This window comes from Ovis canadensis, chromosome 21, assembly GCF_042477335.2.
Source record: "Ovis canadensis isolate MfBH-ARS-UI-01 breed Bighorn chromosome 21, ARS-UI_OviCan_v2, whole genome shotgun sequence".
NCBI classification, from domain to species: domain Eukaryota; kingdom Metazoa; phylum Chordata; class Mammalia; order Artiodactyla; family Bovidae; genus Ovis; species Ovis canadensis.
The window spans coordinates 16453260-16479365 of NC_091265.1; the positions used below are offsets into that span (position 1 = coordinate 16453260).

The 26106-nt window shown below is 43.4% G+C and overlaps 2 protein-coding genes across 2 annotated transcripts in view; both read right to left on the bottom strand.

Annotated features, from left to right (window-relative positions):
• The window catches only part of PANX1 (pannexin 1), a 55898-nt gene extending 53118 nt beyond the window's left edge, over positions 1-2780 (bottom strand). Inside the window, exon 1 of the mRNA XM_069566541.1 lies at positions 1991-2780. Coding sequence (XP_069422642.1) covers positions 1991-2171 — 181 coding nt within the window. The 5' untranslated portion in view covers positions 2172-2780. The remainder of the gene's footprint in view (positions 1-1990) is intronic.
• Positions 2781-8735: 5955 nt separating this feature from the next.
• HEPHL1 (hephaestin like 1) overlaps positions 8736-26106 on the bottom strand; it is a 90716-nt gene continuing 73345 nt past the window's right edge. Inside the window, exons 15-20 of the mRNA XM_069566543.1 lie at positions 19271-19377; positions 15937-16159; positions 14495-14634; positions 11276-11438; positions 10793-10858; positions 8736-10703 (exon numbers count right to left, since the gene is read on the bottom strand). Of these exons, the coding sequence (XP_069422644.1) occupies positions 10504-10703; positions 10793-10858; positions 11276-11438; positions 14495-14634; positions 15937-16159; positions 19271-19377 (899 nt within the window). The 3' untranslated portion in view covers positions 8736-10503. The remainder of the gene's footprint in view (positions 10704-10792; positions 10859-11275; positions 11439-14494; positions 14635-15936; positions 16160-19270; positions 19378-26106) is intronic.

The following is a 26106-nucleotide window of genomic DNA, read 5'->3' on the forward strand; positions in this document are numbered from 1 at the left end:
CCTGGGTCCTCAGCACCCAGCACTGGGTCCTCAGGAAACATTCACTGAAGGGACAGATCATCTCCAGAATCCACGCTACATTGTGGTTTTCCTTTCTCCCGGAAGCCTCAACTCACAGGAAGGCAGAGGGAAAGCTTCGACTATCAATGCCTGCCCAATGACAAGGAAAACTGAAGACTACTTTTCGAAATGAATTTGGTGACTTCCTACCAAGTTGAACAATTCTGTGGTGCAGATCACAAAATCAAGCTCACTGTAACCTTTTTCTAACCAACTCTTCCCTCAACTTCACTACTTCTGTCAATATGACTCTCCAATCACTAGGCCTGCAGCCTTTCCGTTATCTCTGATCAGTTCAGCCCTTTGGGGCCTCTGGAAAGCTATATACCCAACAGCGAGGCTCCTTGCTCCTGGAAACCTCCCATCCTTTCCCTTCTAGTCGTGGGGCCCACACTCACAGGAGACCTCAACTGATTCCGAATCTTTCTGGCATCATTCCTAGCTCTAACCTCCTCCCCTTCACAGACCTTACACACTGCTGCTGCTAAGTTGCTTCAGTCGTGTCCTCTGTGCGACCCCGTAGACGGCAGCCCACCAGGCTCCGCCATCCCTGGGATTCTCCAGGCAAGAACACTGGAGTGGGTCGCCATTTCCTTCTCCAATGCATGAAAGTGAAAAGTGAGAGTGAAGTCGCTCAGTCGTGTCCCACTCTTAGCGACCCCATGGACAGCAGCCCACCAGGCCCCTCGGTCCTTGGGATTTTCCAGGCAAGAGTACTGGAGTGGGGTGCCATTGCCTTCTCCAGACCTTACACACTGCCCTCAGCCTATTACTTATTAAGTGCTGTTTTCAGCTAGTCCAGCCTCTACTCAAATCATAACTTTTCACTTTTTAAACCAAGTCTTCTGTTCTCACTGACTCAGGCCCATATTCACTCTCATATGTCGGAAACCCTGACCAATCCTTCCGCCTCAGCGAGGATACTCTCTCGCTGAGTCTGTCCTTCCAGGAACTGGGCCTTCTCGGCCATCTCAAAATCTTGGCAGAAGTGTCAATTCTGCTTATCCACATCCTACGCACGGGCAGGGGCTCAGGGCCAGCCCAGCTTCTCACACAAGCTTTCCCCATCCTTCAGCCCACTGGCCACCTCCGCTCCACAGAGCTGTGTATAGCCTCACAGGCTGCCTTCCTGTTGACTCAAAACACTTTCCCCCCCACCCCACCCCCCACCCCGCCCCCGCCAAAGTCAGAACAGCTGGTAAGGAAGACCAGCTGCTTCGTAGCCACGTGATCCTGCCCAGACCACCAGACTTTCAGAATCTCACAGAACTGTTGCTATAACACATGAGAATTTACATGAAGGCGATTCATTCATCTCACATTCCAAAAAGACCATCCAGGTAGAGGATCTGGATATCCTTCTAATACTGGCCAAGAGCAGTTATTTCCCATCATTCACAACCCTGCAGCTGCTGTCTCAGTACACATTAATTTAATGTAAGACAAGGGAGAAAGCACTTTGATTGGGGTACTTTTTCTCATATCCTCCATTTAGACACTAAGGAGCTTCCCTGATACAAATTTTGGGTGACTGCAGAAATGTGGGCGTGGAGGGGAGAGGAAACAGTTGTTCCAGGCAAATCTAGTGACAACGGCGCCGGTCTTAGGAGTGAGGCTTGAACACTAAGCCACAGTCAGCAGTAGGCACTGACTGGGCACATTGCCAGTAAGCCATCAGTGGGCAGCAGGGAACAGGCGAACTGGGGAGTGGGACACGAGCAAGGTCCACGGTTCGGGGAGGCGGGGAGCACGTGGACAAAGGATGCTTCAGACCATCAAATCTGGCTACCTTCCTTCCCAACGTGCATATGCCCTTGACAACGGCGAGCACCGCCAGGGGCGCGCGGTAAAATCACTTCCAGCCAGAGACCAGGGCACCTCTGATAACGCCGGCCCAGCCCGCCCCGATCCCGCCAGCCCCGGACCTCACCAATGGAGATTTCTTGCGCGAAAGCCAGCGAGATGAGCAGGAGAGGCAGCCCCACAGCGATGCACGTGACCATCTTGTCCACGGCTAGCTCCAGCCGCAGCCCCTTAAACTTGGGTTCCGAGGGCTCCTTCAGCAGGAAGTCCGAGAAGACATACTCGGTGGCAAGGTGCGCAATGGCCATGGCTGCGGCGCGCCGGGCTGGGCCGGGCAGGTTCGCGAGGCAGGCCTGCGGACTGCCGGCGTGGGGAGGGCCGTGCGGCGCCTTCGCCCGTCACCAGCCCAGCCCGCGGGTTTCGCTTTCCCTTTGCCTGCTCCCCGGTGGCTCCCACATTCCGCCGGTCTTTGCACCGTGATGCGCCACAGCCATTTTCTCCCGGCGCCTGGCCTGGAGTGTCCCGGGGCTGCTCCGCGGGCACGGGAGCCCGGGTCGCGCCCGCTCCTCTACCGCAGGCCGGGGCGCAGCCACCCCGGCAGGCCCCCGGGCTCCGCGCCGCCGCCGCGCGCCCGAGGGCGAGAGTCCGCGGCCAAACAAAGCACGAGCCGCGCCGCGAGGCCCCGGCTGCGGCCGCCCCGCGCGCTCTCGGCCCGCCCCGCGCGCTCTCGGCCCGCCCCGCGCGCTCTCGGCCCGCCCCGCGCGCTCTCCCGGAACCTCGGAGGAGAGCGAGCGCCGAGGGAGCGCGGTGTTTCCGGGAGCCGGGGGGCGCGGTGAGCGCGGCAGCGCCCGCAACCCTGGGAAAGGGGCGTCCGGGCGAGCGGCACCTCGGCTAGTCCTCGCCCCCCTCCCACCCTCATCCCCTCCCCTTCCGGGCGCCGGGAAGTTTGAAGTCCCTTCCGGAAGTGGCCTGTCACCCTGCAGACCGGACGGCCCCCTTACGCCTCACCCCCAGCATTTCTACATGGCGGGATCGGGTCAGAAGGTGGTGCAAAGGCCTCAGAGAGCAACGGGCGCCATAAAAGGCGAGCGAACGGGTTAGACCGAGCAAACGTGGAAGACGGGGCGCTTAACTCTTGCAGGAACACTGGGGACCAGGGAGGTGCAGGCTCAGAGTGGTGAGACTGCGCCTGACTCTGTCTCAGGGGTCTGTGCTTCGCCTCTCGCTTTGCCCACGGGAGCCTCGATCTGGGATGCTGAGAGACAGTCAAGAGACGCTGTGATCAGCAACACTTGGAGCTGTCAGGACCTTTGAACAGGAGGGCTCCTTGGGCCGGGGCTGACGTCTCTGCTCTTTGTACACGGGCAGGTCCGTGCAGCCAAGCCTATTCTGTGTGCACTCACCTGCCCTGTGTACATCTCCACCCCGCCCTGCCCTCGGAGTCCTCGTCCCACGGCCTGCACGACCCTCCGCTTAGGGGACTCATGGGACCAGGACCACACAATGGCCAGGAACACAACCCGCATCCCCTCTTGGCCTGAACTCCAGTCTTCCCCCATCTTGCTCAAAGCAGTGCCATGCGACCATGCGCCCAAACTAGACACCTGGACTGCCTTGTGTAACAGCGCCGTCTCTCCCAGCTCCCTTAACCAATTTCCAAATTCTCTGGCTTCTAGCTCCTAAATATTGAACATCTAGTCATTTTCCTCCACCTGTGCTGCCATCCTCTCTCCTAACCACGTACAGGTAGGCCCTGCAGGCTGGGAAGCCCTTCTCCCCAGCAGCTGCCAAAGGAAGCTTGTAAAATCTCCAGTATTATCCTATCACTCCCCTTCTTAAAGTGTACCTTGTTTTTAGGATAAAATTCAAATTATTTTGCATGGTCACTGCCTGCCTTACCAGTTGCACTACTTTCCCTTCAGTTCTTCAACTTAGCCAGCTCTTGCCTCCTCCAGACCTTCACCTGCCCCAAAACACATCCACAGTAGCCTCTTTGCCTGGACTGTTCTGCTGGATGTCACTTCCCCTGGAGGGTCTTCCTTGCGAACACTAAACAGGATTATTTTTTGTTAATCCTTTGTTAAATATTCTTGTGATACCAGCTGCAGGCCTTGGGAAAGTTGCATGCCCCCTCTGTACCTCGTACTGCTTAGGATTGAGGTAAAGATTGAAAGAGTTAATATACATAAGGTGCCTAGGACATTGCCTGGCGACTGATGAATGCTGTGTACATGTTATCCACTGTTCCCCTCTATTTTTCTTTTTAATGAAAATCACAATTCACTTCAGTTCACTTGAGTTCAGTCACTCAGTTGTGTCCGACTCTGTGACAACATTAATTGCAGCAGGCCAGGCCTCCCAGTCCATCACCAACTCCTAGATTTCACCCAAACTCATGTCCATCAAGTCGGTGATGCCATCCAGCCATCTCATCCTCTGTCGTCCCCTTCTCCTCCTGCCCCCAATCCCTCCCAGCATCAGAGTCTTTTCCAATGAATCAACTCTTTGCATGAGGTGGCCAAAGTATTGGAGTTTCAGCATCAGTCCTTTCAATGAACACTCAGGACTGATCTCCTTTAAGATGGACTGGTTGGATCTCCTTGCAGTTCAAGGGACTCTCAAGAGTCTTCTCCAACACCACAGTTCAAAAGCATCAATTCTTAGGCGCTCAGCTTTCTTCACAGTCCAACTCTCACATTCATACATGACTACTGGAAAAACCATAGCCTTGACTAGATGGACCTTTGTTGGCAAAGTAATGCCTCTGCTTTTGAATATGCTATCTAGGTTGGTCATAACTTTTCTTCCAAGGAGTAAGTGTCTTTTAATTTCATGGCTGCAATCACCATCTGCAGTGATTTTGGAGCCCAAAAAATGAAGTCTGACACTGTGTCCACTGTTTCCCCATCTATTTCCCATGAAGTGATGGGACCAGATGCCATGATCTTAGTTTTCTGAATGCTGAGCTTTAAGCCAACTTTTTCGCTCTCCTCTTTCACTTCCATCAAGAGGCTTCTCAGTTCCTCTTCACTTTCGGCCATAAGAGTGTTGTTATCTGCATATCTGAGGTTATTGATATTTCTCCTGGCAATCTTGATTCCAGCTTGTGCTTCTTCCAGTCCAGAATTTCTCATGATGTACGCTGCATAAAAGTTAAATAAGCAGGGGGACAATATACAGCCTTGACGTACTCCTTTTCCTATTTGGAACCAGTCTGCTGTTCCATGTCCAGTTTTAACTGTTGCTTTCTGACCTGCGTGTAGGTTTCTCAAGAGGCAGGTCAGGTGGCCTGGTATTCCCATCTCTTTCAGAATTGTCCACAGTTTATTGTGATCCACACAGTCAAAGGCTTTGGCATAGTCAATAAACCAGAAATAGATGTTTTTCTGGAACTCTCTTGGTTTTTCGATGATCCAGCAGATGTTAGCAATTTGATCTCTGGTTCCTCTGCCTTTTCTAAAACCAGCTTGAACATCAGGAAGTTCATGGTTCACGTATTGCTGAAGCTTGGCTTGGAGAATTTTGAGCGTTACTTTCCTAGTGTGTGAGATGAGCGCAATTGTGCAGTAGTTTGAGCATCCTTTGGCATTGCCTTTCTTTGGGATTGGAATGAAAACTGACCTTTTCCAGTCCTGCAGCCACTGCTCAGTTTTCCACATTTGCTGGCATATTGAGTGCAGCACTTTCACAGCATCATCTTTCAGGATTTGAAATAGCTCAACTGGAATTCCATCCCCTCCACTAGCTTTGTTCGTAGTGATGCTTTCTAAGGCCCACTTAACTTCACATTCCAGGATGTCTGGCTCTAGGTGCGTAATCACACCATCGTGATTATCTGGGTCATGAAGATCTTTTTTGTACAGCTCTTCTGTGTATTCTTGCCACCTCTTCTTCATATCTTCTGCTCCAATTACAGTTCAACAAATATGTGTATAACTGTCCATTGATTTAGTGTTTGTCTCCCCCTTTTATTTCTATAAGGTGCATTTAGGGATTAAATAACACATCCTCCTCTAAAGCCTCTCTTCCCCCTCTCCTTACTCCAGTGTCATTTGTTAGAAGGAAGCCAAAGCAGCTGTGGGCCCCATAGCTATGTTCCCAAAACTCTTGTTTTGTTTGTTAGAGACCCTTGACATTTGGATATGAAATCTTTTTTGACCAACATAGTCAAAGTCAAGAGAGTTAAGCCCACTACACGGTCTGTTCTCTTTATATGTTTATTTATTTCTCTAAGTAATGTTTGCTGAGCAACTATTGTATATCTGCACTGTGGTCTGTGCTGGGGTACAGCAGTGTGCAAAACAGGTCTGAGGTCCTTGTTTCCATGGAGCCTAGACTTCAAGGAGACAGACAAAAGTCAAACTAACAGGTAAGATGGAATGTCCCAGGATTAGGGTAACTAAAGAAAATAATGGAAATTGGAAATAACTTGGGAGGGGCCCACTTTGGAGTGGGCAGTCTGGGGAGCTTACATCTGAACTAGGAAAGAGGATGAGGGTGCTGGAAAGAAAGAGCATTCCTGGCACAGAAAGCAGTGTGTGCAAAGGTCCTGAGGCAAGAAGGAACTAGCAGGGCACAGGAACTGATAAAAGCTGAAACAGAGAGGAGTCAGAGGTAAAGCTGGAGATGTGGCCATCGTGAGCAGCCAAACCAGTCTGAGTTTTATAGAGGAAAGTAAGGAGTTTGGATATTGTTAAAAGTGAAACCAAAAGACAGTAAAGGAAATTTACCAGGTTAAGTGATGAGATCAGATTTGGAGGAGCACTGTTGCGGCTGTGTGGACTGTGCTTAGAGGGACAGAAGCGACAGGGACTGCCACCATGATCTGCTCAAGCAGGGGTTGGAGTCTGCAGACCAGGAAGAAATACATTTTGAACTTATTAGCATAAAGATGAATTTCAGATCCAGGAAGATGAGTGAAATAACCTATGGAGGGGGTATACAAACTCCCGCTGACTGGGTGGCACACGTTTATCTTTCATCTCTTTGTCTGCACTGGGTCCTCACGGCAGCACAGCAGGCATCTCTACTTGCATGTTTCAGGCTTAGTTACCCCTCAGCATGTAGGATCTTAGTTCCCCAGTCAGGGATCGAACCTGAGTCCCCTACATTGGAAGGCAGATTCTTAACCACCGGACCACCAGGGTTATTTATTTTTCAACAGTCCCACATTTATTTTTCAACAGTTCTGGAAATCTGAAGTTCAAAATCAGTTTCACTGCAATAAAGTCAAGGTGCCAGCAGGCCTCCAGAGGCTCGAGGGGAGAATCCGGTCCTTTGCCTTTTCCAGCCTTGAGAAAGCAATCCCGCATCTCCAAAGCCAGCAGCACAGCACCTTCCTTCATGTGTCCCATAGCTCCCTTGTCTTTTTTTATACAAACACCGTGCTTGCATGCATACTCAGTCACTCTTTTGTGTCCAACTCTTCCCAACCCCATGGACTGTAGCCCATCAGGCTCCTCTGTCCATGGGATTTCCCAGGCAAGAATACTGGAGTGGGTTGCCACATTTCCTCTTTCAGGGGATCTTCCTGATCCCAGGGATCAAACCCATGTCTCTTGCATCAGCAGGCAGATTATTTACCACTGTGCCACCTGGGAAGCCCCATAAGAACACTGTGGTTACATTTAGGACCAATCTGGGTAATCCGATATAAACTTCCTATCTCAAGATTTGTAACAATCATAGCTGCAAAGTCTTTTTGCTGTACACGATAACATTCACAGGTTCAGAGAGTGGGACCTGGAATCTTTGGCTATACTATTCAGCCCACCCCAGAGGGCCGAACGAAGAAAAGGGCCCAGTCCAAGTGGGGAGGTCAGAGGGAGGAGAAGGAACTCTCAAGAGACTGAAAGGAAATAGCTGCTGAGGAAGAAGAAAGGTTGGCAGGCCATGTTATGGAGCCAGGGAACTAGAGGGTATGCAGAAGGACGGAGCTGCCAATTATTACTGACAGGTTACGTAAGATGAAGACTGGGAAGAGGCCACAGAATGTGGAATCATTTCCATTATCATTATAGTCGTGATGGTTTTGATAACAGAAGACTGGGGTGCAGAGTTGGGCAGGGCCCTCTGGAAGGGAAACCTTTGGAACGGGTGGAGGCATGCATCGGGTGAGGAGACAGAGGCAAGTGTGGACAGCACTTTCAGTTCTGCTATCAAGGGAACAGAGGACCTGTGTTGGAGCAGGTTATGGAGTTAAAGACAGTGACTGTTTGTTTGCTGTCTGTTTTTAATGGAAGGTATTACTGATAGCTTTGTGCAGGAGGGAAAACAGATGACTGAGGGAATTAAGTTCTTGAGAAAGCAAGAAGGGATGCAGTCTCCAGAGTCCAAGGAGAAACTGGCCCTGCCAGGAGCAGACACACATCTTCTGTTGTAACAAGAGGAAAAGACATGTATAAATGTGATTAATTTTCTCAGCAGAGTGAGGCTGAACATGAAGAAGTGGGGTACCTCTGAGAAAACAATACTTGGTGAGAGTTGTGTTATCTGTGGGCTTCCCAGGTGGTTCAATGGTACAGATTCTGCCTGTCAATGCAGGAGAAATGGGTTTAATCCCTGGGTTGGGAAGATCCCTTGCAGTAGGAAATGGCAACCCACTCCAGTATTTTTGCTTGAAATTCCATGGACAGAGGAGGCTGGCGGGCTACATTCCATGCGGTTGTAAAAGAGTCAGATACAACCTAACAACTAAACAACAACAACGGATATATTGTCACTTTGTTTCATTTCCTCTAACGAGTATAACTAGGATAGTTGCTAAATATCTAAAAAGTAATTCTCATTTAACTAACTGCCTGCTCCAGGTAAAAAATTTACCTATTATTAGACCTCAGGTAGGGCGTTGAAAAAAAAAATGTAAATAGCTATCTTTATCATACATGAAACTTTATTAAAAAGAGAAGGTATAATCAAACTAATTTGTGGTTTCATTTTCATTAAAAAAACTAAGCTAAGAGAAAAGGAAAAGACAACTAAATAATTTGTTTTCTAGGTCAGTTATAAATAAGGCATTTATCATGATTAATATTATGAAATTATATAGCCTACACATGTCTGAAAACTGTAAGCACATACTAAAAATCACATTATCAGTGGTTAGCAGTCTGGAATTCAGATCCTTGGGTATCATATTTGATATGACATTCAAGCAAACCATGAACAGAACTATTAGCATTTGCATCCTGTTTGTGCAAGACTATAGCTTCTATCAAATTACCCATTTCCCTTCACCAAGATGAAGATGAGACAGTATGAAAGATCCCTCCACCAGTATTTATTAGGTCCTACTTATTCACTTGGACAGCCCCGTAACACACTGCTAAGGCAGATGTACTAACAGCCCCCATCTCGCAGCAGCAGCCTGGGCTAAGGGCAATGTCTCAGTCTAGTAATAAACAATGTTACTTTTATCAATCTTACAACTAGAGCTAAGGCATACATATAGAGAGCATGGATTGCCTCTTAATGGGTTGAGTTTAGTTGTTCAATATTTTATTTGGCATTTGAGACTTGAAAATTATAAAAATATATCTCAAAGTTGATTTATTGATTTAAAAATTTGCTACTGGGACTCTCTTTTATTAGCCTTTTCTTTCCTCTTCCCATCAAAGACTATGTCTTTCTCCTCCCAGCCAGTCAGCTGCATTGATGAATTCCTTGTGGTGTTTTTCACATGATGACACTGTCTTTATTTCACAAAGGAGGGAGCCTGGGAAAGATCCTCCTAACAGAGAAAAATCAGACTCAAGAGTCAAGGCCAGGCTTGCTTCCTGCAAAGTTTCCCTCCCGCCAAGTTTTCCTCCCCTTGGAAGCTTCCACTAAACTCTCAGGGAGTGTCTTGACTCACAGTGGGAGAACCTAGCCTGCTATTTCATATTCCAGCCCTCCACATTCTGAAATACAATTTCTTTGATTGATTTTTGAAAATACAAACATTGCCACAGAAACATATTGCAAAAAATGTATAAATGAAGTGAGGTGTAAACATTCAACTCAATATAAACATTCAAGTATCTCTACAGGTTTGCATAAAAATAGTATTTTTTTAAAATCCATATAACTTTGCTTCTTGTAGCAAACAGTGCACAGGCTGTTTATATTAAAAGGAAAAAGGCCAGGGGAGCTGGCTAAAGCCTCCAAAACAATCATTTGATCAAATTTTATCAGCAGATAGATACTGATTTAGACATTTTCAGGGACACCCCAGAAAGTTATCTTTCCTGGAACCACTAAAGGAAGCATCTTCCGTAACAGAGATGAAAAATCAGTGCCATTCCAGTTAGATGTCTGAGGCAGTGTAACTCTTTCCCGAAACTGTCCATCTATAGAGACTTTGATAGTAAGGAAGCACTGTCTAATCTAATTATGAAAGATGGAAAACAAAGGTATCTTTCAGAGGGTCTTCGCACTTCGACGAGCTCGTTCAGAGAACAGACTGGGTCTGCTTTCTCAGTCACGCCCACTCTTCTATTTCTATTTTATACCTGAGGATTATTCACAGCCCCTTTAAAAATAAATAAAGAAAAGCACATTGCTTTGAATGTGTTCCAGAGGATCGGAGCCTGACCCGGGAAGCGGCGGCAGGGTCCTCGGGGAGCGGTGCCCTGTTCCGTCTCCCTGCCGAGGACGCGGGGGTCACAGGGCGTCGGTGGGGAGCGCGCAGGACTGGACCTCCTGGTACGCCGCCCGCGGCCTCGCGGAGCACAGCTTGAGCGAGAGGACCACCGAGAGGGCCAGAAGGAGGAGGCCGAGGACGAAGAGGATGACCAAGGCTGCTCGTGCTCCTCTGGGATCCAGACTCTGGCCAAAGAAGTAGAGCTGCTCCTCGCCGGGTTCTGTGCAAAAGAAACGCGAGCCGTCAGGCCACTTTCCCTGCGGAGTGAATCCCGACCATTGACTACAGGGTCGGGGCGGGCATCGTTACCGTTAGTGGGCGCGGATCCGGATGCACCTCCGGAAGGAGACTTGGTGGAGTATGGAATCCTGTTGTCTGGACAAAGAAGACAATGTGATGGTTTATAAACAATAAAAGCACATTATTTTCGCTACATGAGTTGTTTCAAGAGTTAAGTCATTTCACCAACGAAGACTTGATCCTATCAGTATCTGTAAGTCTTTGTTGGATAGTCACTGTGCCAATTTCGTGCCAGCATACATGCTGTTCTTACCCCATATCCACCCGTGGAACCTGGGTTCATGTCCCCCAACCTGTTAATCATTGCCCCCTGCTGCTGTCACTGAACCCTGTACCCTGCACTTTATCTTGGCATATATCATAGTCTACTACAGTTACGTGTCTGTCTCTCTTACTTGACTCTGAGCTCCTTGGAGGCCCTCATGCTTCCTGTTTTCAAAGTCTGCAGGAAGCCTGGTACTATCAGCTGGCATCACAGACAGAAAACAGTACCTATGTTTCGAAGGACTGTGTAGGTTGTCTCCATGCCAGCATGAATATGGTCAGACACATGACAATGTAACAACCACGTCCCTGGGTGATCTGCAAACAGTTCAATGGTTTGGAATGTCCCGGGAAAGAGGTCATATACATCTTCTCGGTAAGATTTACCTATCTACAGGTAGAAGGAAATAATAAAGATAAGAGCAGAAATCGATTAAATGAAGAATAGAAACATAATAAAGATAAAGAAACCAAAAGCTGGTTCTTTGAACAAATCAGTAAAATTGATGAACTGTATGGAAACCAAACTGTGATGGTCCCCAGTGATCCCTGTCTCCTGATACTCAGTACCTTAGTAGTCCTCTCTTACACTACTGTCTGGCAGTTGATCCTTGAAGCCACCAGCATATGGCAGAAGCAAATGGCATTCTGCTTCCCTTTCTCTCTCTCCCACTGAATTGCTCACTCTAGGGAAGTCATGGTAAAGAACTGAAGCCTCTGGCGCATAGTTCTGTGAGTGAGCCTGGAAATGGATCCTCCAGCTGCTGTCAAACCTGATGACTGTAACTCCAGTTGACATCTTGATTGTACCCTCACAAGAGATCCTGAATCAGAATCAATGAACTAAACTCTTTCCAGCCTAACCCAGAGAGATTGTGAGATAATAAGAGTGTGTTGCTTTAGGGCACTACATCTTAGGGTGAATTTGTCATGCAGCAAAACTCTAGACAAACTGACAGAGGGGAAAAAAAAAAAAACACAGATTACAAATACCAGAGATGAAAGGGGGTCTATCACTAAGACTTTATAGACATTAAAAAGGATAGTAAAGGAATGTTATGAACAACTATCCATGAATTCTACAACTTTGGAGATTTACAGATGGCAGATGATAGAAAAGCATATGAAAAAATACTCAATATCATTAGCCATTAGGAAAATGCAAATGAAAAACGATGTGATACCAATATATATATTGGGTTGGCCAAAAAGTTCATTCAGGTTTCATAAGCTAGTATTGAAAAATGTGAACAACTTTGTGGTCAACCCAATGCTTAAATGGATGGCTAAGAAAAAATAAGAATGAACGATAGCCAGTGTTCATGTGGATGTGGAAAAGTGGTACCCTGATACATATCTGGTAGGAGAGAAAAGTATATTGTCTCTCTGGAACACAGTTTGGAAGTTTTCTTGAAGTTAATCATATATGTACCACCTGGCCTGGTGGCTCAGTGGTAAAGAATCCCCCTGCCAATGCAGGAGACATGAGTTCGATCCCTGAGTCAGGAAGATCCCCTGAAGAAAGAAATGGCAATCCACTCAAGTATTCTTGCCTGGAGAATTCTATGGACAGAGGAGTCTTGCAAGATACAGTCCACAGGGGTGCAAAAAGTGAAATACAACTTAGCAACTTAACAACAACAACTAGCAATCTACCCCCTAGGTATTTTCTCAAGGGAAAGGAAAAACTTATGTTCACATGAAAGCATGTTCACAAATGTTTATAATGACTTTATTTTTAATAACCCCAAACTGGAAACAACCCAAATGTCCCTCAACAGGGGAACAAATAAACAAACTGCAATACATTCATACGATGGAATACTGTTCAACAACGGGATGGAACAAACTGCTTATACAACACGGTGGATGCACTTTAAATGACAACACAGATGAAACAAGCCAGATTAATAATGCTATAGGCTGTATGATTTCATTTATAAGACACTTCAGAAAAGGCAAAACTATAGAGACAAAAACAGATCAGTGGTTGCCAGGGGTTAAACATGGGAAAGGAGTTGACTCTAGAAGGTGCAAAGGGGACATTTTATGGGTTGATGGAGGTGTTCTGTATCTTGATTAAGGTTGGTTACACCACTGTATGTGCTTATCACAACAGAAGTTTATACTAAACAGGGTGAGTTTGGTTGTTGTCATTTAGCCACTAAGTTATGTTCAACTCTTTGCAACCCCATGGACTGTATGTAGCCAGCCAGACTCCTTTGTCCATGGGATTTCCCAGGCAAGAATATTGGAGAGGGTTACCATTTCTTTCTCCAGGGTATCTTCCCAACCCAGGGATCAAACCCATGTCTCTTGTGTTGGCAGCTGGGTTCTTTACTGCTGAGGCACCAGGGAAGCCCCAGGGTGCATTCTACTCAGTGTAAATTATACCTTAGTTTGAAATATTTATGTATATAATTTTATATGTATATAAAATAATTTTGTTTTATAAATGTTATATATTTTAATATAATTTTTTAAATGTGGGTTAAAAAACAGCCAAATTCTGAAAAGCATCATAGGCATTTAATATATGAGACTTAATTTAATATATGAAACTTACTATAATCACTGTTAGGTTAGTACTTTCTATCTTAAACTGTGTTGAATAAATATACTGAGGGGAGAGGATATTAGATGTTTCATTAGTTACTATTTTTGAGTGACTGGAAAAGGAGCAGTGCAGGTTTTCCTTGCAGATTAGACATGATTATTCATTTCTGTCTACTTCCTTGTAGATTGCACAGCACCTGAGATGACAGACATTTGGACCTTATCCCAGGGATTCTGATTTATCAGGTCTGGGGTGGAGCCTGGTAATCTGTTTCTTAAACTGCTCCACAGGTGATTCACCACTCAGATAGCACAGCCTGACGCTTGAAAGGCAGGAAGCCACATGTGGTAGAGCCCAGTCCACTAGGGCAAAAGTCAAGGTAACATTTCAGACCCAAGACAAAGCTTGAAATATCTCCTTTACTAGAGAGAGCTATTCTGTTGGCTAAGCACATAGAAAAAAATCAGGAGAGGAAAAGGGAAAGAAAAAAGAGAAAAGAAAAAAAGGGAAAGGGACAAAATACTATGGATGCCTTCATTTGCGATATTTAATAGCATACTCCAGAGTGGTTGGAATTATCCCCATTGGTCTGCCATCTATGGGGTCGCACAGAGTCAGACACAAATGAAGCGACTTAGCAGCAGCAGCAACTGATAAGAAAACTCTCATTTGAAGCTCAGAGAGTTTTTTTTTAAAGCACAATAAAATACATATTAAGAAATATTTGTCGGGAGAAGAACATGATCATATTTCTCTGTTCCATTCTCTAGCATTCACTACCACCCTTTGCAGCTTGTGAAAGCCTTATTGTCAAAAAAAACTCTTAATTTCACAATGGAAATATATTGAATCTGTTAATTCAATGTCTTCCCCATTTCTCTTACACAAACCTTGAAAAGAAAGCTCTCAGCATGATAATGAACGGTGTGTATGTCCACTTCATCTCCTACTCCTAACAGGTACCAGTTGGTCATTGTATCTTCATTCATGATAAGTCCATGAAGGTTCCCAAAAATCTTCCCATTAATAGCTAAGAAGGCAAAAGGAAACAGCCTCCAGTTAGTGATGATTCCTTAATCTGGTTTTAGAAACAATTCAAGATCTTTATGTCACCAACATTTTCATTTGCCTGATAAACATGTAACCATCCCACTCACACTTACCAATAGCCCCACCATTTTAGACCCAAAATTCAGATTAGTAAGAAATCTTCATAAAAGAGAGCCAGAAAAGAGAAATAGAAGTTTGTTTTTAAAAGCTTTCTCTTGGGTAGCAGTACATGTTGGTTGGTTGGTTGTTTATTTGAAGTATTCTTTTTATGGAATGGATTACAGACTCATGTGCGGGGTCACCAGATTTACACCATTCTATAGCTGAGTGAACACAAGCATGGAGAATCAAGTTTATATAAATCAAAATTGAACCAATTAAAAGGTTCAATTAATATTTCATTTTCTGAGAACTAGCTTGGGGCAAGTTACTAAACTTGGCTAAATCTCCAAGAGAAGGAAAGGTTCCAAGAGAAGGAAAGGTTCCCACAGGCCTGAGCCCATGATCTAACAATGACCAAAGCAAGCTCAAGCTAGGCTGACATGATAGATAGGGACTTTCACTCCTCTGTTTTCTACGAACTTTTTATTCTGTGCATCATGACACAACCAAATGAGTTACATTCACTAAAAGGAGAGAGCCTAAGAAAATTTGCATAGAGGGAGGCAAAATTGTAGGGGAGAGAGTAGCTGAATCAGAAATCAGGTTGCTATATTCTAATCAATGTTAGCAATTAACTAGCTTTCTTATCTTGGGCAGGACCTATCTTTTTGCACACTGTTGGTCAAAAGTAGGTCTTGGTGACAGAGTGTAGATATGTCAATTAGAACACATTACTTCCACTTAAAAACCAGGAAGTACCTTAAATTTCAAAGAATTAAATAACAGGCACATTAAAACAGAAATTTGGTGATAGTGTCTCATGTTCCAGAGACAGTTAAACCAGGCCCTTAAATCTGATCAAGTACATGTTATCCTGTATTCTTATATAAGTATACCAATAAGTGATCATTCATTTCCTAGGAATTTACAGTCTTATAGTTTAGGGATCCCAGCTTTCAGAGACACAGCTGCCTAAATAGATGGTCCAGAACCTCACTGGACCTTGTTGGCAGCCAGTCAGTGGCTTGGCTGGTTCCCTCTGATGGAAAGCTTTGGAGGACTTTCTTCTGTCAAGGTGCCCGTGGGAATGGAGAAGGGCTCAGAGAAGAAGGCTGGGACCTTCCACAGATTTCTATGGACTTATCTCAACAAGGGTCTCCTTTTTAAACCTCTGATATACCATGCATTTTGTTGCTCTCCTCAAAATCATCAGAGGGCTTAAAATCTCGTGGATCTTTATTAAGATACTTCTTAATATTGTCATCCAGATACCAGGATTCATTCTCATTAAATACCAAAAACAAGAGAGCAAATTCATAATCAACGTCACTTCTTCTTCCCTTTTCATTCAACACTCCTTCTCTGCATGTAATCAGAGGACCCACCAAACCACTGTATGTATCCTGAAAGAAAAATAAACTGAATTAGAAAAGCTTTAAATAATTTAATAACACAGATTAGTTGCTTGTAAGAGTCATTGCAAAAAGACTAAAAGACAGTTGACCATGAAATAAGTACTAAGAAACCCTGAAGAATCAGGGTGATCTTTGCTAAAATTTAAAATTATTTCTAAAAATTTGCTAAGAGTGAGCTTTATGAGGGCTGAAGCTGTGTTCTTTACTCATTGTTGAGTTTCCAGAGCCTGACTGTCTACTTCATAGAAGGTGTGCAATAAATATTTGTTGAATAAATGAATGCTTATTTCTGTTTTCCTGTGTGTTTTTCAAATGAGACTATATTTTTTTAATTGAAGTATAGTGGATTTACAATGTTGTATTAGTTTCAGATGTGCAACAAAGTGATTCAGTTATGCATATATATATATTATTTTACAGATTCTTTTCCATTATCAGTTACTATAAGATATTGAACATAGTTCCCTGTGCTATACAGTAAGTCCTTGTTGTTTATCTATTTTGTATGTGGTGGTGGTGTGTGCTCAGTCGTGTCCAACTCTGTGACCCCACGGACTGTAGTCCACCAGCCTCCTCTGTCTATGGGATTTTCCAGGCAAGAATACTGGAGTGGGGTGCCAGTTCCTTCTCCAATTTTGTATGCGGTGTGTATCTATTAATCCCAAACTCCTAATTTATCCCCCACCCCTCGTTTTCTTCTTTGGTAACCATAAATTTGTTTTCTATGTCTGTAAGCATATTTCTGTTTTGTCAGTAAGTTCATTTGTATCATTTTTTTAGATTCCACATATAAGTGATTTCATACAATATTTGTCTTTGTCTCACTGACTTAGTGTAATCATCTCTAGTTCCATCTATTTTGCTGCAAGTGGTATTATTTCATTTTTTTAATGGCTGAGTAATACTCAGACATTGAGTGTGTGTGTGTTTACCATGTTCTTTGCCCATTCATCCATTCATCTGTCACTGGACATTTAGATTGCTTCCCTATTTTGTTTATTACAAATAGTGCTACTACGAACATTGCACATATCTTTTTGAATTATGGTTTTCTCTGGGTTATATGCCCAGAAATAGAATTGCTGGATCATATGCTAACTCTGTTTTTAGTTTTTTAAGAAACCTCCATCCTGCTCTCCATAGTGGCTGTACCAATTCACATTCCCACCAACAGTGTAGGAGGGTTTCCTTTTCTCCACACCCTCTCCAGCATTTATTATTTGCAGTGTTTTGATGGTGGCCATTCTGTCCAGTGTGAGGTGATACCCAAGTGGATTGTATTTATAACTATAGACAAATGCTTATATTCCATTTTCTATGGGTAAAGGTTTCTTGGGAACTGATATGAGCCCATGAATGATATTCATATCGAGTTATTCATCCCTGAGCTTTCTTTGGAACTCCCACATTTCCATCCGCCTATTTAAATATTCCACCTGGATGCCTCCTGCAACAATTCAATCTGCTAACAAGCCTTTCTAGGCTGAATTTTAGTGTTTCCCTCAAACCATTTCCTTCTCCTGAATTCTCTATTTCTGTTAGTAGCACTATGATATTCCCTGTCACTTAGGTCGGAAAACTTGATTATCAGTGTCTAATTCCTCATTTTCCTCACTTTGTCCCATGTTGCGCATGTGTGTGTGCTCAGTTGCTAAATGATGTTGGACTCTTTGCAGCCCTATAGACTGTAGCCACCAGGCTCCTCTGTCCATGAAAATTTCTAGAGAAGAGTACTGGAGTGGGTCGGCATTTCCTCCGCCAAGGGTCATCCCGTGTCATTTGCTATCAAATCGTACATTTTTTTCCCCTTCACAGAGTCTGTTCTGTGACTTTCTCTTCATTCTATCCACCGTCCTTCTAGTGTAAGATCATTTTGTTTTTTGGCCCCACCCTGCAGCCTGTGGGATATTATCTCTTGGACCAGGGATCGAACATGTCCTAGAAAAGTCACCAGATTCAGAATTGTGATATAATTATGGATGTACACATGTATTATTTCCCCCAAAGATGATACATTCCTTCAAGACAAGAACATTTTCAGCCCTCATAGTACTTGGTGAGGTCATTTGCACATCACAATGGCTCAATAAATATTTGTTGGGATGCACAAAGCAATCAACAAAAAATGTGGACTTCTCATGATTCTACTTTTTTTTTTCTAGTGTCTGGTATGTTTTCCCTGAACTCTTGTGCTGTCCAGTACACTTCAAAGACACTAATTATATCAGATATGACCTTAGTTTGGACTTCAATTATGATATATAATTCAAGACTAGATGTTTTATATATATATATATATATATATATATATATATATATATATATATATATATATATATATATATATCTGGCTCAAGTTCAATATTGAATCCTTGCCTTTAATTTCTAAGTAAAGTTAGCCTATTTATCATTCAAATAGTTTGTAGTTTCAGTTACTAAGTTTTTGCGGAGTGTGTTTTCTTTCCTGATCCCTGATGGTACTGGTAAGGATTTTAAAATTGGGTAACATCATAAACCATGTTAAAAATTAAAATATATATTTATTCTTTGGTTATCTAATTTACATATATTCTCTTGCTTCAAACTTCCTTATAAGTTCTAAATTTAGTAACTTGAGATCTTATTTTTTTCCCCTACACTTTAGATCAAGGGCCAGCAAACTTTGTTTTTGTAAAGTGCCGTATAGCAAGTGGCTCCCCTTGTGGCTCAGATGGTAAAGCATCCGCTTGCAATGAGGGAGATCTGGGTTGAGACAATCCCCTGGAGAAGGGAAAGGCTACCCACTCCAGTTTCTGGCCTAGAGAATTCCATAGACTGTATAGTCCATGGGGTCACAAAGAGTCAGACACAACTGAGCAACTTTCACTTCACTTCACTTCACATAGCAAGAATTTTTTTTACTTTGTGAATCATACCATTTTCATCACAGGTACTCAACTTCATCATCAATAATGCAAACAAATGGGCATGGCTATAGTTTGAGACCCCTGCTTGAAGCCAATACACCTCTTCATATATACCCACCGTAATTGTGATAACTTGAATGGTCAACTGAAAACCATATCACTTTGAGCATTTTGGCGGCTCTTTCCACCTTACCTTCACAAAGTTTACTGTTGAATAGTAAACCCATGGAATACAATTTGGGTCAGATGGCCCTGGACCAGACCTTTTAGGGACATTCCATCTGTAGGTTTTTATTTCTCCTGAAACAAATAAGAAGAAATAGAAAAAAAAAAAAAACTTTAATTATGTGATCTCTGTTCCAGACAATTTACCTGAAGAAATACAAATAGATTATTTGTATATTTTGATTAAAGTTACTGCTGGGGAGAATTACCCATTCAATAGAAATGCTCCTGTTAAACTCATACCTTGACTTTCTGCAGGTTCACCACGACAGATTTTCATTTCAGCCTATAGCCTTCCATCCTAGTTTGATGGTTTTTCTCCTCAAATTTTGTATCTCCTTCCCAAGAGTTATGCTTGAGCACACTAGAGTTGCCGTGGGCCTCAGCCTTGGCTTCTTGTGGAATCACCAGGGAGCTTTGTAAACCCTCACTGCTCAGACCTCATCCCAAACCAATGAAATTAGAATATCTGCAATCTGTTATTGGTACACAAATATATTCCTTAAACTTCTCAGGCAATTCTAATCTGCAGGCAAGTGAGATCTAGCTGGAACCAGAGAGACTCGGAGAGGCCTAGTTTCAAATTTCAACCCTAATGACTTGATTCCACTCAACCTTTGAAAAGCTACTTTACCTCACTGACCTTTGCAAAGTGATGGCTTCCCTGGTAGCTCAGGTGGTAATGAATCTGCCTGCAAATCAGGAGACCTGGGTTTGGTCCCTGTATAGGAAAGATCCCCTGGAGAAGGGAATGGCTACCCACTCCAGACCAATGCCTGGTTTTCACTTAGCTTTTGACAAGCTACTTAACCTTCACAGACCTTTAGTTTCCTTATTTGTAAAGTGGATTAGTCAACATAGTTTTCAAACTGTTGTGAGGATTAAATGAAATAAAATATCTAGGAAAGTGCCTCACATTGAGGTCAGTCAATAATAGTTAATTTGTATATGTGTGCATGCTAAGTCGCTTCAGTTGTATCCAACTCTGTGCAACCCAATAGACTATAGCCCACCAGGTTCCTCTGTCCATGGGAATTCTCCAGGTAAGAATACTGGAGTGGGTTGCTATGCCCTCCTCCAAGGGATCTTCCTGACCCTGGGATCAAATCCATGTCTCTATGTCTCCTGCATTGGCAGGTGGGTTATTTACTGCTAGCGCCACCTGGGGAAACTCCTAAATGTTAGTTGCTCAATCATGTCCGACTCTTTGCCACTCCATGGACTATAGCCCACCAGGCTCTTTTGTCAGTGGAATTCTCCAGGCAAGAACACTGAAGTAGATTGTCATGCCCTTCTCCAGGGGATCTTTCCAGCCCAGGGATTGAACCTAAGTCTCTCATGTTTCAGGCAGATTCTTTACCATCTGAGCCACCATGCACGAGTTAGTTTGTATGTATACTAGCAACAAATGTGTGCACTCCCTCTGGTCAGGCTCCATATCTGTGAATCTCCTGCAACTGGCCCAGAGCCTTGCAGAGGAACCATATATTACTCATGAGTTATCAAGATAATCAAATTGTAAAAGGCTCATTTAAATTATCTCCTTTTGAACTATCTGAGTCCCATCCTCACCCTATAAGGACAAACAATTTACAGCTGAAGCTGAGTCACAAAGCAAACCAAAAGTAATGAAGACTTGCATGAAACTTTGGTCTGTGTTTGTTCATGAAGCAGTTGCTTAGCAATATCATCTTAGGTCTAGTTTCCATGATTTACCCCATGCCTTGGTAATCACAAGATAAATAGCTGATATCTACCTTTCTAAATGCAAGTGACTACTGGTGTGGGGTTATTAAACTTGAAACAATCCATTGTCCACCCACCTGGAAGCCAAGTTCTCAACAGAAAGAGGATGCTCAGTAAATGTTTGTTGAGTGATATAATGAAAAGAAGACAAAGAAAATGGAGGAAGGAAAGAAGAAGGAGAGAGGAAATCTGAGGGGGCTTCAGTTCAATCATGTCCAACTCTTTGTGAACCATGGACTGCAGCATACCAGGCCTCCCTGTCTATCACCAACTCCATGAGTTCACTCAAACTCATGTCCATCTAGTCGGTGATGCCATCCAACCATCTCATTCTCTGTCATCCCCTTCTCCTCCCGCCTTCAATCTTTCCCAGCATCAGGGTCTTTTCAAATGAGTCAGCTGTTCGCATCAGGTGGCCAAAGTACTGGAGTTTCAGCTTCAGCATCAGTCCTTCCAATGAATATTCAGGACTGATTTCCTTTAGGATGGACTGGCTGGATCTCCTTGCAGTCCAAGGGACTCCCAAGAGTCTTCTCCAACACCACAGTTCAAAAGCATCAATTCTTTGGTGCTCAGGTTTCTTAATGATCCAACACTCACATCCATACATGACTACTGAAAAACCATAGCTTTGACTAGATGGACCTTTGTCGGCACAGTAATGTCTCCGCTTTTTAGTGTGCTGTCTAAGTTGGTTATGGCTTTTCTTCCAAGGAGCAAGTGTCTTTTAATTTCATGGCTGCAGTCAACATCTACAGTGATTCTGGAGCACAAACAAATAAAGTCTTTCACTATTTCCATTGTTCCCCATCTATTTGCCATGAAGTGATGGGACCAGATGCCATGATCTTCATTTTCTGAATGTTGAGTTTTAAGCCTACTTTTTCACTCTCTTCTTTCACTTTCATCCCGAGGCTCTTTAGTTCCTCTTCACTTTCTGCCATAAGGGTGGCGTCATCTGCATATCTAAGGTTATTGATATTTCTCCTGGCAATCTTGATTCTAGCTTGTGCTTCATCCAGCCCAGCATTTTCCATGATACACTCTGTATATAAGTTAAATAAGCAGGATGACAATACACAGCCTTGGCATACACCTTTCCCAGTTTGGAGCCAGTCCAATGTTCCATGTTCAGTTCTAACCATTGTTTCTTAACCTGAATCTAGATTTCTCAGGAGGCAGGTAAGGTGGTCTGGTATTCCCATCTCTTTAAGAATTTTCCACAGTTTGGTGTGAGCCACACAGTCAAAGGCTTTAGCATAGTCAATAGAGTAGAAGCAGATGGTTTTCTGAATTCTCTTGCTTTTTCTATAACCCAACAGGTGGCAATTTGATCTCCGGTTCCTCTGCCTTTTCTAAATCCAGCTTGAACATCTGGAAGTTCACAGTTCACGTATTGCTGAAGCCTGGCTTGGAGAATTTTGAGCATTACTTTAATAGTGTGTGAGATGAGTGCAATTGTGCGGCAGTTTGAACATTCTTTGGCATTGCCTTTCTTTGAGATTGGAATGAAAACTCACCTTTTCCAGTCCTGTGGCCACTGCTGAGTTTTCCAAATTTGCTGGCATACTGAGTGCAGCACTTTCACAGCATCATCTTTTAGGATTTGAAATAGCTCAACTGGAATTTCATCACCTCCACTAGCTTTGTTTATAGTGTTCTTCCTAAGGCCCACTTGACTTTGCATTCCAGGATGTCTGGCTCTAGGTGAGTGATCACATCATCGTGGTCATCTGGGTCATGAAGATCTTTTTTGTATAGTTCTTCTGTGTATTCTTGCCACCTCTCCTTAATATCTTCTGCTTCTGTTAGGTCCATACCATTTCCATCTTTTATTGGATACCTTTAAAAAAGGTATCCTTTTTTGGTGGGATCCAACATTCTTCTGTCAATGGTTGTTCAGAAGCGAGTTGCAATTTTGGCGTTCTTGCAGGAGATTAGCAAAATCCAATCCAATCCAAGACGACAGAGTCCTGAGGGAGCTTACTTTTCTTAAAATGCTAACTTGCACTCTTCATTACATGCATGCCCTGATTAAACTTTCTTATCCAACTTGCCTGAACTAAGTTAGTTCCTTGCTCCTACCCCCAATCTCTGGGTTCTCCCAAATCTTTCAGACTTATTTGAGACTCCTGTGGGGACTGAATACCTCTGGCTCTAATTAAAAAAAGAAAAAATGTTCCATTTCCACAATCTATAATCATTTTTCTTCCTACTCTGACAGCCCTCCTATCTAGGACTCTTAGAAGTCCAGTCAGCCTAGAGGAGTAGAGCTGTGTCCCTTGTCACTCTTCACCATCAGGGCACATCCACCAGGACAGGTCACTCCAACTTGCCCACAGCCCTACCAGAGCCCCCTCAACCCTCATGCCTGCTAGGCACCTTTCTTCCCCCCTTTGTAGCTGCTTCAACCATCAAAAATAAATATATTTAATAGTTTTTTTATCCATTTTAAACCATTTCCCTTTCATCAAAGCAAGAAGGGAAGAAGAAAGTACAAAAAATGTGAAGTAGAAAAGATGATCACATTACTGTTTAAAATACCACCATGAAGATAAAACCATTATTAACATTTTGACTTATTTCCCTTCTGGTCTTTCTTCTATACTTGTATTTTGCTTAACAAGTCTTTCCCATGTAATTTAAAACTTTTTTTTTCATTAAAACTTGTTCATTAAATCTTTCTTAAATGTCATTTTATGGCTACACAATGGTCCACTATAAAAAATATTCCAAAATTTGCTTGTTTTTCTGTATATAGACATTTAGATGTTCATGAAAAGTTTCTAGAAGCAGGTTGAAGCAGCTTTTGATACTGGGAGTAGGGAGTGGCAGAAGTTGGAATAGTAACCAGTAAAGATTTTCCTTCCCACAACCCCATCCTTGAACAGGCATTTTGCTAACTTTTTGATTCATTAGATTGTTTTCTTTTCTTTTTTTTTTTTGCATCTTTAAATTTTTTATTTAATGACCTTTATTGAAATTGCTATAGCATTGTTATAGTTGTTCTGTTCTTTTGTGTATTCTTGCCACCTCTTCTTAATATCTTCTGCTTCTGTTAGGTCCACACCATTTCTGGAAAAGATCAGTTTTCATTCCAATCCCAAGGAAAGGCAATGCCAAAGAGCGCTCAAACTACCACACAATTGCACTCATCTCACACACTGGCAAAGTAATGCTCAAAATTCTCTAAGCCAGGCTTCAACAGTACATGAACCAAGATATTCCAGATATTCAAGCTGGATTTAGAAAAGGCAGAGGAACCAGAGATCAAACTGCCAAAATCCATCGGATCATCAAAAAAGCAAGAGAGTTCCAGAAAAACATCTACTTCTGCTTCATTGACTCTGCCAAAGCCTTTGACTGTGTGGCTCACACCAAACAGTGGAAAATTCTTAAAGGGATGGGAACACCAGACCACCTTACCTGCCTCCTGAGAAATATGTATTCAGGTCAGGAAGCAACAGTTGGAACTGGACATGAAACAAGACTGGTTCCAAATCAGGAAAGGAGCACATCAAGGCTGTGTACTGTCACCCTGCTTATTTAACTTATATGCAGAGTGTATCATGCAAAATTCCAGGCTGGATGAAGCACAAGCCAGGAGAAATATCAATAACATCAGTTATGCAGATGACACCACCCATATGACAGAAAGTGAAGAGGAACTAAAGAGCCTCTGGATGAAAGTGAAAGAAGAAAGTGAAAAAGTAGGCTTAAAACTCAACATTCAGAAAACTAAGATCATGGCATCTGATGCTGCTGCTAAGTCGCTTCAGTCGTGTCCAACTCTGTGCGACCCCATAGACGGCAGCCCACCAGGCTCCCACGTCCCTGGGATTCTCCAGGCAGGAACACTGGAGTGGGTTGCCATTTCCTTCTCCAATATATGAAAGTGAAAAGTGAAAGTGAAGTCGCTCAGTTGTGTCCGACTCTTAGCAACTCCATGGACTGCAGCCCACCAGGCTCCTCCATCCATGGGATTTTCCAGGCAAGAGTACTGGAATGGGGTGCCATTGCCTTCTCCACTGGTCCCATCACTTCATGGAAAATAGATGAGGAACAATGGAAATAGTGAAAAACTTTATTTGTTTGGGCTCCAAAATCACTGTGGACGGTGATTGCAGCCATGAAATTAAAAGACACTTGCTCCTTGGAAGAAAAGCTGACCAAACTAGATAGCGTTTAAAAAGCAGAGACATTACTATGCAGACCAACCTCCATCTAGTCAAAGCTATGGTTTTTCCAGTAGTCATGTATGGATGTCAGAGTTGGACTATAAAGAAAGCTGAGCACTGAAGAACTGATGCTTTTGAGCTGTGGTGTTGGAGAAGACTCTTGAGAGTCCCTGGACTGCAAGGAGATCCAGCCAGTCCATCCTAAAGGAAATGAGTCCTGAATATTCATTGGAAGGACTGATGCTGAAGCTGAAACTCCAACACTTTGGCCATCTGATGCAAAAAACTAACTTATTGGAAAAGACTCTGATCCAGGGAAAGATTGAGGGCAGGAAGACAAGGCGATGACAGAGAATGAGATGGTTGGATGGCATCACCAATTCGATGGACATGAGTTTGAGCAAGCTCCGGGAGTTGGTGATGGACAGGGAAGCCTGGCGTGTTCCAGTCGCAAAGAATCGGACATGACTGAGCAACTGAACTAATAGTACTATTGTAGTGTTATTATGTAGTCATAAGAGGTAAAATGGAATATAACTCCCCCATAATTATACCTATGGGGTTGCTATCAGTTTTGTAACAAGGGCTCTTAACACTTATTACAACCACATCTCAACTGTGTAAAATTTATGGAAGCTCATTATATTGTGAGATCTTCTCACCTTTCAATGCATCTTTTAAACACATCAAGGCTGTATATAGTCACCCTGCTTATTTAACTTATATGCAGAGTGCATCATGAGAAACGCTGGGCTGGATGAAGCACAGCTGGAATTAAGATTACCAGGAGAAATATCAATAACCTCAGATATGCAGAAGACACCATCCTTATGGCAGAAAGTGAAGAACAAAACAGCCTCTTGATGAAAGTGAAAGAGGA